Source organism: Teleopsis dalmanni, chromosome 2 (genome assembly GCF_002237135.1).
Source record: "Teleopsis dalmanni isolate 2A chromosome 2, ASM223713v2, whole genome shotgun sequence".
Taxonomy (NCBI): domain Eukaryota; kingdom Metazoa; phylum Arthropoda; class Insecta; order Diptera; family Diopsidae; genus Teleopsis; species Teleopsis dalmanni.
The window spans coordinates 81,294,291-81,309,335 of record NC_051847.1 but is presented as its reverse complement, the minus strand read 5'-3'; the positions used below and the strand labels follow the sequence as shown (position 1 = coordinate 81,309,335).

The 15,045-nt window shown below is 30.8% G+C and overlaps 1 protein-coding gene across 1 annotated transcript; it reads left to right on the top strand.

The window, feature by feature from the left end:
* Positions 1 to 1,694: 1,694 nt before the first annotated feature.
* LOC119680571 (protein Shroom-like) lies at positions 1,695 to 14,748 on the top strand (the record flags this gene model as incomplete). The annotated part of the gene is given in 4 exon segments (XM_038093467.1): positions 1,695 to 1,878; positions 11,731 to 12,020; positions 12,138 to 13,044; positions 13,120 to 14,748. Coding segments are annotated over 4 exon segments (3,008 nt in total), but the record flags the coding sequence as incomplete, so codon positions are not given.
* Between the last annotated feature and the right edge of the window lie 297 nt (positions 14,749 to 15,045).

The following is a 15,045-nucleotide window of genomic DNA, read 5'->3' as shown; positions in this document are numbered from 1 at the left end:
ATAAAATTTTGAATATTCTGCCATATGAACATAATTACAATCTGTACCAAATTTTATTTGAATATACTTATTAAAAACGAATCTTGACCAGACTATTTACTTTATATAGCAGATAAGAGATATAATTTTACCTTAATTGGCCGTAAAACCCCGATAACGTACTTCGGTCTCAGGCAGCAATCAACTCTGCTGCTTCCGCACCTTCTCCATTTTAGTTAATTTGCGTATATTAAATTGCTGAATTATATCAGTATCGTGATAAAGTTCGTACAGGTCGTGGTTCATTCGGATGGGAAAGTTGTCACCAACTCGTAAAGAATCAAAGATCTTTCGAAAAACTTTTCTCTCGAAAAATGTCCATGCATCTTTTTCATTGATTCCGCTCTGTACAGAAGCATATGTAAGATGAGCAGCCTATAAAGCGTAAGTTTTGTCAGTCGGTAGAACTGTTAGATATACATCCTATACGATATCGTGGTCCGATTTTGATCAATCTGTCAAATAATTAGAGCTTGCTCCTAAAAATTATACACTTTTTTGTGTAAAGTGTATAATAGTGATAAAATTTAAATCACACAGCGTTCGTTTAAGTTAACCAACCTTGTTTAAGTGCTAAATTTCCAATCACCTAAATTTCCAGATATGTTATACCTTCAATGTACCAGGGCCGTATACTGCACATAAATGGGTAGTAGGTAAATGATAGCTAACTGATTTACTTGTAGTCGTTTGTAGTGCTCCTAATCTTGATAATATTCTGATTTTCTTTTTAATTTACCATTTAATTGATTTTGTTTACCGTTTATATGTAAAATTTTTATAAACTATTTTTCATTTTACTGATTATACTCGTACATGTTAAAAACTAAGCTATGGAAAGTGTTAGTATTGTTCATATAATTATCTTTACTAATATCATCTATTAAAATTGTATATATTGTATCTAAACTGAACGCAACAATATTTCTCTCTATTGATTGCGTGTGACTTGTAGACTTAGTATGCATCTCATAATTTCTTCACATAATTGCAAGCGTTAACTTGTTAAATCCACTGAAGAATGATAAACTGCAAAGTCATTTCGTATACATTGTATTTCTATGATTCTGATTCCATTAATATTACTTTGTGACATCCTTCATAAATTTTATTCCGTACAAAATATATATCATCATTAATTTACGTCTAACGGCATTTAAACATACCACAACACCAACAACAAAGACTTAGAAAGCATAAAAAGGCAATGAAAGAAAAGCAATCTTGCTTTATGGCTTATGTGGTTATTACTCTCAGCTCTATGAAATGCATCACAGAGATGACCGAGACGAATCAGATCACAAGAATTATTACACACACAAAGTGAAAAAAGACAACAACAGCAACAACAAGAATAACAACAACAATATAGAGAAAAAGTCTAAAGTAAAGCTGTGCGCGCATAGAAATCTTCATATACGGAAGTTAAGCATGGCTTAGATTTTGTTACGTGTGCGCTAGCATTTTACAGAAGCTTAATTTATTTTCTAAATGCTAAGTGAATGTCCGCCTGTCTGTCAGTGAGACGGTAGACTGGTCTACGAATTTTATTTATTTTGAGTTTGAAATCTCAGCTTTTAAACATACTGAACAGTAATTTTTTTTTGCACATTTTTAATTTGAAACATCATTTTATTTTTCTATTTTATAGGACGACATGAGCGATCAATGCAGTCTAACTCAGGCTGGTCTTGAAGAGTACAACATACGTGCGTCCTCCTATTACGATCAGCCGGTGTTGTTTCATCATCAGAAGCAGTCATCGTATGCGCAGTCGGAAGGCTACCACAGTTATGTGTCCAGCTCGGATTCAAGTTCAGCCACACCATTTCTAGACAGGTGAGTGCGTTTTTATAGTTACTATATTGGTGGGGGTATATACTGGGTTTAGTGTTATTAACTTAGCATGACCAATAGTGCAGTTTTTATATGTAACAAAGCTGCTAAAGAATCACACTAAATAACATCAGCCAGCAAATTAAGTTTGATGAAGTGAAGTTATTATAAACAAGCATCGAAGATGGCATTCAGTATGAGACGGAAATGCAATATTTTTGTTAATAATTTTTTGTTAATACTTCTTCATGTTATAGAAACGCATCTAAACATACATGTTTATTGCGTTTACAATAGAAACGGAAATTTTGAATGGTTTAGGAAATTAACTTCTTTGCGTTATTAGTAAATATTGTTGCATAGCTTTGCATTTGTTAATAAAATATTTGTTCTTTAAAATATCTGGTAAATGACATGCATCTTTTCTAAGTTATTGTAAATAATGCAGTTTTAATGTTGTTAGGAAATTATAATAGTTTTCTTTTCTTACTCTGAGCCATTTCATACCAAAGCATTCTACATTTAAATTAGTGGCCTTGTTTTATAGTTTTGTTTTTAGGTAGTTATATGGTGTGTTTTAATGCCACTTAAGTATTTGCATCATTATTAGTAATAAAATAGTTGTACAACGATTAAAGTTAGTAATATTCTAGTAACATAACACAAAGCAAGATTAGAATTTTTTAAGAAGTATATATAACATCTATATATATACTTCTAGTATTTGACGGAAAATTCCAGATATCTCTTATCAGTTTACTTCATTCCGTGAACTGTAAAATCTTCACAATTAAATAGAAACTATATAAATAACAAAGTGGGTTACGGAACCTTTTTTAATACATAACATAAAATAAATATAACCTGTCCATTACTTACTATTAATCCATCCGCCAATATAAAAATGTGACAATAGATATGAAAGAATGTGATATTATATAGAATATTGATATATTCATAAATTATGATGTGAACAAATTCCTAGACTTTTAGAATTAGAATTTTAGAAAACTTAATTAAAACGTGTTGTCAATTACCAGTAGTCTCTAAATGAGACAGCGTAACATCATTGCACAACATCTGGATTTAAGGCTCATTCTTGTTTGACCAGTCGCTATAGAAAATAGTAAGGAACATTGTAATTTTGCTATTCAGAAAATTTTTAATTAAATAAATTATATAAAAAACCTGGATATAAGTTACCAGGGTGATATAAGAAATATTGTAAATTCACTATCTAGAAATGTTTTAATAAAAGTAATTTAAAAAAAAACAGGTTATAAATTACTAGGCTGCTATAAAGAATTTCAGAAAATATTTTAGATTTGCTTCTTAAAAAAATAGAAACAAATCTCAATATAAGACACAATATTGTCGATGTAGTGATAAAATCTATTGTGTAGATATTCGTCTTCGATTCTGGTTAATAACGACATCATAATGTCAATAATGCCGATTCTCTGTATTAATAGCAGACCACAAACTATTCTATAAAGTTGCATGGCTTTGTATATCCTTCTCTGTACAATTTTTTATTTCTATACCTTTAAAATTTCTGGAACGAAGTTCTACAATATTATAAGATTAACATATATTAGACATTAGGTATTAACTAGCTAAACAATTTTTCGGTGTTGAAAAACTAAGTTTCATTCCAAGACTTTGGTTTTGAAAGGATCATTTTGTTATTTTTTTTCCACTAACACACAGTCAAACCTATAGGTCAATATGTATCAGTATCCTTCATATTAGTATTATATGAATGATTAAAGCCAAATTCATTTTTGTGAGTAATATATTTAAATAAATACCACATTTTTTCGCTTTGTAATGGAACGAATGTGAGATGATATTTTATTTTTTCATAAATATTTTAAAATATAATAAATAAATGTACGTCTCCTTGAAGCTTAATGCACAAATAGATTTTATTACATTTTAGCGAAGTAGCTCATCGCAGAGTTAGTATTTTTATTAAGCATTGTTTTATACTTGTTTTAGAATAATCTTTTGTAATTATATATGTATAAATGTATAAATGTATAAATTATGTATAAATTATGTATGACGAATATTACTACATAGTGTCGAATTTCTTTCTTTGTTTTTTAAATAAAAACGAAATTAATTGTTGATTTTAGTGGTTCACGTTGCGAATAATATTTTAATCATTTATACATTTCAATTGAAGCACATATTTTCGGTGATGTATTTTTAAAATGATCACAGAATAATTTGAAGATCAAACGCAACTTAATTTTAACATGCGCAACACTTTGTTCTGGTATTTCCTTTGTTCTGGCAATTGATTGGTGAGTTTTCGTTGTAGTTCATATTAATTTTCACTTCTAGTGATTTCAATAAGTGCTTTTTAGTGCATGTTTATTATTTTCTTTTTTGCAAAATAAAGGCATAAGCTAAACGTACCAATATAACCAAATACTTTACTTTCTTCTCTAACACTATTCCATAAAAATTTTATCAAATTTAATTGGACAAAATATTGTTCCTAAGTCCATAAGCAACGTACAAATATACATATATAATTGAATATATGCGAAAAATCTCATTTTTATTATTATACATAAGATTATTAAATATTTTAATGAAATATATTTATAAAAATTATAAAAATATATATATTAATCGTCAAGATATTACGGTATATTACTCTAATAGCACAGGAAGCACCAACAATCAATAAAATATTGTTCTTAAGATGTAATGACAAATGTGATTTTTTTCTTCATCAAAACTAAAACCAGTATATGTATAACAAACGATTTAAACCAATCTTAACAATTCGATCCACCCATTTATCTACCAATTTATTATGTCAACAGAGTCCAGTTGATCGAAAATGCTTTTCTTCTTTTTTCACACACTCTACCATAATTGCTAACATCTTCCATAACGCCGGACAGTGTTTAAATTTTGCACCTTTGAATATTAGTATTATTTATCAGGGGGAACGGACGACAGAAAGTGTTTTATGGTCAGTGGCGCAAAGCACATAATGCCGGTTTGTGCGTACACATTTAACCATAAATTGTGCTATAAATAATGTTTTTTCTTTTTCTTCTGTTGTATGTATAATTAATGTTATGAACACTAATGCTGCTGCTATGAGTGCTGTTACTACTGCCATTGCTAATATTTTGTTGCCATTGCTGCTGTGCTGTGCTGTTCATAATGTTATTGTTATTGTTGTTGCTATCGCTGTGCTGTGCTGTGTTGTGCTGTAGTAGTTAAGTTAGTAGTACAACAACATTCTTTGAAACAAGTTGTTTGCTTTGTTTAATTGCTCGTATTTTACTACTTCACTCACACTTGGACGCAAAGTGAACGTGTGTAAAACCTTGAATTCGTTTTATAAACAAAAACAAATGACAGAAAAATAATTGAAATCGGTCACATTGACTCTAAACACTGCCTTACGGGTGCTTAACATTATCTAACAAATCAGTAAACAATGAAATTCGATTAAAATTATTTACATAATAAAAAACTTTAAAAGAAATATGGTCCAATTATACGAGTATTACAAAAATTAAATTATTTTATATAAATATTAAATTCAGCACAGAAATTGAAACAATTACAGTTCGTAACATTTTACTTACAATCAATTGAATTTTAGCTAAGTCTACCTAAATTAAATGAGATCTCTTTTAATTTGGGTAGAGTGCGCTGTACACAAAATTACATTAGTATAGTATGTTACACCGCTGCTAACACTTTGTAGTTTAACATAATTTCATAGGCGTCATTAAAAGTACTTCACTCGCTGTAAACGAAATTAATGTAAACATTTTTTTTGATAAATAAGCGTCAGCCAGATTCGTTAACCGATAACTTACAAGAACAAAACTTATTTTCTATAGCAGGGCTGTCCAAAGTACGACCCGCGGGCCATATGCGGCCCGCTGCTAATGCTTATACGGCCCGCAACATGTTTTTAATATACTATAATTACGCAAATTTTCTTTTGGTGCACTGTTAAAACTACATTATTTTAAATTTATTACCCGATTCATAATGTATTTATTATAACAACTATGAACGTATGTATTAGTTTTTACGGGCCTCCAATCTATATAGTAATTTGTATTGGCCTGCGATCGCATCTAGTCTGGACACCCCTATTCTATAGGATATATTTGTGCACTTACACTATAATTTCTCTTATTTAATTTTATTATTATTAATAACAATGACGATAGTCTTTTAGATACTCTTTTTAAATAATTGTTTATGAGTCTAAAATCCAAAATATATTATTATTGTTCAAACGTTAAATCAAAATTATTAGCAAGCATAATAACATTTTCTTAACATAACCGAAACGCAGTCTATGATGTGAACTTACATTAAAACTATTACTCTGAGCAATTAACTTAATTATGAAATAAATAGGTTTTTCGAACAGTAGTAAACTACAACAACAAAAACTAATTTTATATTATTTTAATTAATTGAATATTTGGCTGACCATACAGCTGTTTCGAGTATTGTTAAATAACCATTATCAGTGGTCTTGGAAATAATTCTTGTATTTAATTATTCGTAAATAATTTTCTTGAGACCAGGAATCAAGTACCAGGAATCGAATTCGTGTCCTGCTAAATTTGAAGTTCCGGGTCAGTGCACCTTAACCAACTGATCCAAAGCCGTACTTGACTTTTATGTACGCACATTTTTCTGTAGTTTTGTTAGGAAATGCTTTCTTTTCTAGTTTTTCAATTTACAAATAATAACTCTTAGTTTTAAGCTCAATTCAATTTTTAAATAATTTAATTATATTTAACATTTAATTTTTATTTGCATATTGACAAAGTGAAGTCATTAACTTTAGCTAAATTTTGCAAAACAGCAAAGTTTTAATGATTATAGAGTCATCCCTGGTCTTGATTTAGCTGCAATTTTTCAGCAATAAACATATCTATAATTAATTAAACTATTTATTAAACATTTAAGAACAGAACTTGTTCTTATAATACTACAGTACTAATTCAGAATCAAAATGAAGCACAATTTTGAAAGATAAATTTAAATATTTACATGTAAAAAGTTTTTTAGTAATATATTCAGTCTAATCAATTTGAACTCTTTGATAAAATCAATAGTGAATATATTTATATATATATAATTTTGTACACATCATATGGAACCCATGTTATGGTATATATCCTAAAGTTAACATTACAAATATTAATAAAAATAAAAAACATCTATAATAGCAATTTACAGGGTTAGGCGATTGAAGTGTTTCCTATGCAAGCGACCATATCTCTTTTGAGTAATATTATTTTTTATTGATTCAAATTAAAATATTTGTTATATTAATCAAAGTTTCAGAATTTATTCACTCAAATTTATTCACTCAAATTTATTCACTCGATGTGCCCACCTTTTGTCTTGACTTCAGTTTCAAAATAATTAAAAAAAATAAGTTGCATGCTTCACGAATGTGATTTTCCTGTATTTTGGCCCATTCCTGAACAATGGCTTCACCGCATCCATGCCGGCATATTTTTCATTCCTCACCTTAGAATAAATTTCAAACAAAAATAATTTTTGGAAAAGTAAAATTCAGAATAGGCTAAAATTGTTCAAAATTTTGAAATCCTTTTGTTTATTCTTCTAAATCTATTTCATCGCATTTAAAGTATTATTCTTCCAATATAAAATACTTATGCGATCATAGGATAGGATAGGAAAGGAAAAAACTGTCCTCGAAACAATATTAAAATCAAATTTTTCAAATGGGCTTTAAAAGCCTCAACGATTTGATTGTTATATTCTTAATCGTGTCGAAACTGTGTCCCCAGGATGGTCTTTTGAATTTGAGAAATAGTTCAAATCAAACGGTGTTAATTCAGATAAATACGGTGGTACCGCAATAATGTGAGTTGAATTTTACCTGTTGCACTATATTCGTTTAAGTTATCGGTTGTTTTTGGGTCGTATGCATAGATTTATATCTCATCTGTTTTATCATACCCTAATCAGAAAACAATGTTCAACGCGAAGCTGTATTCCTAAAAAAAATAGTGTTTTCCCACCAAACTATATTTTACTGTTTTTGTGAACTGATCCATATGTAATGTCAACGGTGTCAGCGGGGTCTTTATTTGTCAATTGACGAAGTCTTTTGAGCACTAAATCTTTTTTTAATTCCCTTGACGTATTGTTCTACTAGTTCCATTTTATCACAATGGACCATTATTTGAGCTCAAACGGGCTTTGGTGGGCAGGTTCACCAATTGTATTCACGCTTTAACTACTTTATTCGAATTATGTATAAATTAAGATTTTTATGAATCTTCAAATCTTAACAAAAAAAATTTAAAAAGTAAGATTAAAATAACATTTTAACACTGAGTGCCACTTCTAAACATTGTCAAGTTGGTTACATATAGTCTACCAAAGTACTGACCCGGCGATACATCACTAGAAATTGAATTCATTTAGTAATTTAATTAATTTACTGAATCTAATTTAACAATAATAAAAGCCTGAACTACAGATTTATTCGAACTTAAAGTGCCAAATTTTTAAAGTAGTTGCAAAGTACCATTACGCGTTATAGGTTTGTGTTATCCAACCAATTCATAAAAATACTTGGAAGTGTTCGTTGACATGGTCAGATATTTTGTTTCTATGCTATTGACAGTGTTTCAATGGTCTTAAAAAGCTGCATAAAATATAATTTTCGAAAATTATATGTCTTCTTACAAAGAATATAATTATTAAAGAGAAAAATATAATTTCGTTTTTATTTTTATATGAGGTAATATAGTATACTAATAAATTTAATTATTCAAAACCGGAATAAAAGCAAAAAAAATGCAATGTATGTAAAAAACATACACGAACAATAAATTTTTAATTGGCATTCTAATGTTACGCTGGTTATTAAGTTCAGTGAAAACTTATATAAAATGAGAATATATTATTATATAGAATTATTAACAAGAATTATAGATATACATTGGCGCTCCCAGTTTGAGCATAAGGCGGAAGAAAGTAGATATTTCTTAATTTGATAACTGATGACAAAAAATTATTATTTAAAAATGTTGAGTACTTTAATCAAATGTATAATATTGCCTATTTTTTTAGTTCTTAATCCCAAATTTGACTAATATTAATAGAATAGTCCCATGTACTCAAACTCTTACTATCCTTAATATTTAAAAATATTATTGGAGAAACTTCCTTATAGTAGGTTTTAACAGTTGACTACTTTGTATAATGTTACTCTTTTAAGCAATATTAATAACACAACATAACATAAATCAACAAATAAATTGGTGGAGTTGGATTCATTTCCGAACGACTCTTATAGGCTTATATCACATGATAGTGGGCACCGTTCTAAGCTCCCACCAGGGACCTAAGGGCTCGAAAAAAATCTCTAAAGCTCGGGAAGAATCTTTCCAAGCCATTCGATACCATACAAGGTTTCAGTCACGATGATTCCTTATTTAACTTAATATTGGAAGCTATAATTCTGGCAGCAGAATCGAACTATATTCAACAATGTTTTTACAAAAGGCATCTGACAACAATATTGATATTGTCGGTCTGTACATACAACTTTTCTTTCCAACTGTTTTTATCTTAAAAGAACAAGGGAAACTAATTGGCTCTGTGGACATGAAGGGCAAATAAAGTATTGTTTGTCAATAAACAAACGTCTTAAACGTCTGAACGTCTTGAGATTATTGTCAACTATATGTTTGTCAACTAAATTGTAAAATATTTTATATATTCAACGTAACTATAACAGCCTAAGGAATTACCAAATACTCACTCTTGCCATGAAATACAGATAAACCACTAAGGAGTAGAGCACTCTCTCGATAATCGGACATCATGCTCCACTAATTTTCTATTATGTCGTAAGATGCAAAAGCTTTGACAATAACCGAAAGCAATAAGAAGTTATTAGGAGAATTCTGAAGAAACATACATTGAAAGATAATTACTTTATCCATTAAAAAGCGAATAGATGAAATATATGACATATGAATAGATGATTCAGCTTGAAAGGTCTTTAGTTCAGTACTCCTTTGGTTATCAAATCACAAATTTTACTTACTTAAGTAAGTTAAAAAATCTAAGGTATCAATTCTATTTACCGTATTTTTGCATCTTAATGAAAAGGTTTTGATTGAAAGTAATTTCTTTCTTTATCAATACCATGATAAGTTTGATAGAAGAAATATTCTAAAGTTACGAATTATATTAGCGATTGTGTCAAAATTGTGCCAAGCAGGAATAATAAACTAGAAAATATGTTCTTGAGAATGTTTCTGCAGTGTGTAATCTATAAATTTTACTGTCAAGAGAGGATCACCGAATAATCCCAACCTCTCTCTGCATACGCAACTGCAAATAATGGATAGCTAACATATTATTACGATTGGTACTTGAACTTTTACGCATAATTTTAGCTCATTAAATATTAAAATAAGCCACTATATAAGTGAGTCATAGTGCCAGTTAATAAACTTTTTATCAAAATTTGTTGTTCATTTCCACACATTAAACATTTAAGCAAATTAAAGTCTAACTTATACTCTAATGACTTCATAGTTTTATCCAAAAAAAAAAAGTGGTCAAGTATAATTTTGCAAATTCTTTTTGTTGGCAATGGTAACATGAGTTTTTTGTATTTTACAAGTTTTTCTAAGAAACCTTGATTTTTCTTAGTATATTATACTTATATTTTTTATTTAGACGAATGAATACTTTTACTTTTACTGAGTTTTAGTGCCTAAAGAAATTTTACAAATTGGTAATAACAGCATAAAGTTGTTCTTAAGACTTAAAGACCTAAGTCTTGAAGCAAAATTTTTCGAGAAGTAAAATTACTGCAATTCACTTAAAAATTGTAAAAGAAGTATTATTTTACACTCATATATAATTAAATAAATAAATTTAAAAGTTTATGGTGGATTTAGTATTAGTTAATTCTATTCTCTAACTATGAAATCGTTACTGTCAGTTAGTATATTTGCTTTGTGTGTTTAAATGTCTACTATCTAATGATTGCAATTTACTTAATAGTAAATAATAAATTAAATAAATTAAAAGCTATTTTAAATAATAAAATATTTATTAATTATTTTGCACTTTGTGGTGTGTAATCAAATCAAATTAAAAATTAATAACATTAACATTGAGTGGATATGCGTAGTTTGCGGTGAAGTTAATTTATTAATTAATAATGTATCTTTTTACTATGCAAATAAAATGTGGTTAATAAATTCGAAATGATTCATGCTAGGCGTGTACGCGAATATTAAAGTCTATTAACCCATAAAATACGTTTTAATAGCATAATTGCTTGATTTTTAAAACAAAACAGTTAATTAAATCATTATTTTCCTATAATAGGGCAATTTAATTTAGACTACCATTATATCTCAAATAACTCCAATCTTATATATTCCTTAATAATTGACATTTTTTTAAGTAACCTTTTGTTTTAATTCGAAGTATACTGTATTATATACTTTCGGTACACGCTTTTTAACATTCATTCACAATTTAAACACAATTCTCTATTATTTTTTTTAAGTTTTTAATATTACTTTACCATTCAAAAAAAATAAAAAAAAAGAAACCTTGAATAAAATCGAATTAATTTTGAACAATCGAATTTAATAGCTATTAAAAAGTTATAAACGAACTATCAAATTTAGATCAATAAAATCAAACCAATAGATAATGTTTTAATGGTCATTTTTATCTATTGTACTTCACTTCAACCAACTATAAAACAATTGCAAAAGCCTAATTGTTGTTTGAATTTTATTATAATTTTCATTTCTGTTTTTATAGATTACGTCAGGAAAGTGATTTATTATCCCGTCAATCACATCATTGGTCGCAAAACGATCTTTCATCAGTATCTGGCAGCTCTGTAGCACCATCACCGACACCTCTGCTATTAAATCCGAAACATGAACGCAGTGCGAATGAGGATGTTGACACAATTCACTTATCACATCAACAGCAAAACAACAGCTCTGAAAGTACGTCTTCTACAGAGACTCTTAAATGGTTGGGTTCGATGAGTGATGTTTCTGAAGCTAGCCATGCTACAGGTTATTCCGCAATTTCGGAATCAGGTAGGCGCTTTGAAACACAATTTCAAAAATATTGCGTAAAAAACTTTTTATATTAAACTGAAAATGCATTTTTATTAAATTTTATTCTAATTTTTTTTTACAATATGCCTACTTCAGTTTCATCATCACAACTAATTGTACATAGTTCCCGCGTTTTAACACCAAAAAGACATCACAGTGAAAGTGTACTATATTTGAATAATGACCATCAACAACAACTTTCACCAAATTCTCAATCACCTAAACAGCAACAACAACACAATTCCAAAGTTAGCCCTACTCTATCGGCACGGGAGCACCATTCACCCGTACAACTGATTTCAAATCACCGACACAGTCCAAGTTATCCGCCTGTACATACAACACAAACCATACAGCCTTATCAAAAACAATTAGTCCCAATTAAAAGGGATTTAAATACCATTGACTTGCCAAAAAGTTCCTTAGTTGCAGCTACTGAAAATATAGGTACTGCAACGCCTAAGTTAGTAACAATTACACCCGCAACTGTAGCACCTATAGCAATTCAAACACAGCCTTTGGAATCGCAGCAGCACAAATCAAATATATCTGTAACAATATCAAATAGTGAAGCTGTGGTAACAATATCTCCGCAACCGCCAGCCAGTAGCCTTGTTAAATGTGACACAACATCAAGCAGCGAAAAGAGCATAACATCGAATGCTGGTACTAAAACTATTTCAAATCAACCGTCGACAGCGTCTCCACAATCCCCACTGTCCGATACACATGTTTCTACAGCCAGTGTAAGCAGCACGTCATCTACAACTACTCCGATAACAGCTGCAGTAGTAACATCCGGTACTGCACTAACTACTCCATCTTATCGTAGTAATCATCGTCTTTTTCCAGTAAGCACCTATACGGAACCAATACATAGTAATACCTCACATTATGTGCACCATCCAAAACCACAATACAGTGCTAATTTGCAAAAGCCATTGGCCAACAATCCAACACTAAATACAACAGTTGCAAACACTGATGCTGCAAACCAAGTAAAGTAAGTGTATTGTCGTAATTTTACAATAATGTAATTAAATGTAATGTAAAATGTAATTACTTTTACATCTTTCAGACAAGCGCAGAATTCACCACCCGCAAATTGGCAGTCAGTAGCTGAACGTATTAATGACTTTGAACGTGGAGGTGAGATCAATGAGCCACAAAAATATACGTTTATCGATCCCAGCAAAACACATCGAATTTCAAATCCCGCCTTAAAAGCATTTCAAAAAAATGCGGTGCAATCGTATTTTGAGCGCCAACAGCAGCAGCAACAAAATCATTTGCAACCACAAACACAGTCTCAAGATAATAGCCAACAAAAAATTTATCAACCACATCCCTCACATCATCACCTACAACAGCAACAATTATTACGTCCACATTCTTATCAGTCAGTAACGTCTATCAAAGATGCAGTTGGTCACCAAGCACTACGAAACTCGTTGCCTAACACTTACGGTGGCAATGCTACAAATACAAATCCAACGCGTAACAGCTTGACGACAACCACAAAAATACCCACAATGTCACAAAAATCTGTTTCAAGTGATAGTTTAGCATATACTGCTAATGTACTGAATACTTCACCAAGCGCGAAACCGCCTTCACCAGCACCACCACCACCACCGCCACGGTCGCGTTCACTAATGGCAACAACCTTACTACGTCGTTCCTCTTCAGCATCAGATTATGCAGAATTTCGTGATCAATTTACAACCGCTTCACAAGAGAAATTGCAATCGCAATCTATAAAAAACATAACAAATGCTGAGAAAATGTCATTTAATGACTGCGGTATGCCACCACCACCTCCACCGCGTGCACGTGCACCAATAACTTCGAGACGTACTTCATCCGCATCTGAATATGCAGCTATGCGCGATAAAGTGTTACTACAACATGCTGCAGCAATCGCACACCAACAGCATCATCCACACCAACACCAGCACAGTAAAGCGCAACGCACACCAAACTTATATACATCACCACCACATAGTGTATTGATAGCACCGCATGATGATTGGGTGCCAGAGCGTCCACCAAAAAATCCGAATTTACGTGTACCATCTCCAGATCTACCACCACCACCTGCTGATATAGACACAAGTCTCTCAGATGAGCCCTTACCACCGCCACCACCAGAAATACTACATCGGCAGACAAGCTATTATGAGATCGAAAATATTGCACCATTAAGTGGTAACGATACGTTAGCTTCAGCTTTATCACCTAATAGACGTAATAGCTTCGCCGGTTCTTCAACACGCAAACTCTATCACAATCGCAATACGGGTAGTACGCATGATATGCATACGAAAGCACCACCGCTTATACCCAAAAAACCAACAAATATTGAAATTTTACAAGTCTCCAGACCTACAGTAAATTTAGTGCAACAGTCCAATAAGGCGCATAAAGTATTATTAAATGGTGGTTCACATATGCATCAAGCACAATTGCAGACGGTGAAAATGCCACAAGCTGCTAAGATTACAAGTCGTAAACGTCCACATAATCCAGCGTTAATAACAGTGCCACCAATTTTGGAGAATCAAACAATGACAAGTCCAGTTAATCTCTCACCAACTAGTATGAACTTATCAAGTAATAACCTCAATAAGTCTTCACCACCACCATTAATGCCGCGTATGCTGATACCGAATCAGGCTCCTACTATGTTGATCAACAGTAAACAAAGGTGAGTCATGCCCTATTTTTTATATACGAGTATCAGTGCTCTTTTGAACTCATTCACTTCAAAAGATTCAAGTTTCGTGTTTATTGGGTTTGTAGTGAAAAAATTTTATAAAAAAAAGTACATTTCAGTTGATTTGAGGGCATTTCTGCACTGAAATGTTTGCTTAGTGATTCAGAATGTTGTCTCAATTATCGAACAAAGGCAAAAGAATGCTTTACTGTTAATAACAGATATTTTTTGAAGTTTTTGGAATTATGTTTAGTGCATTGGTAACTGTTGGTGAAGAACACATGACCA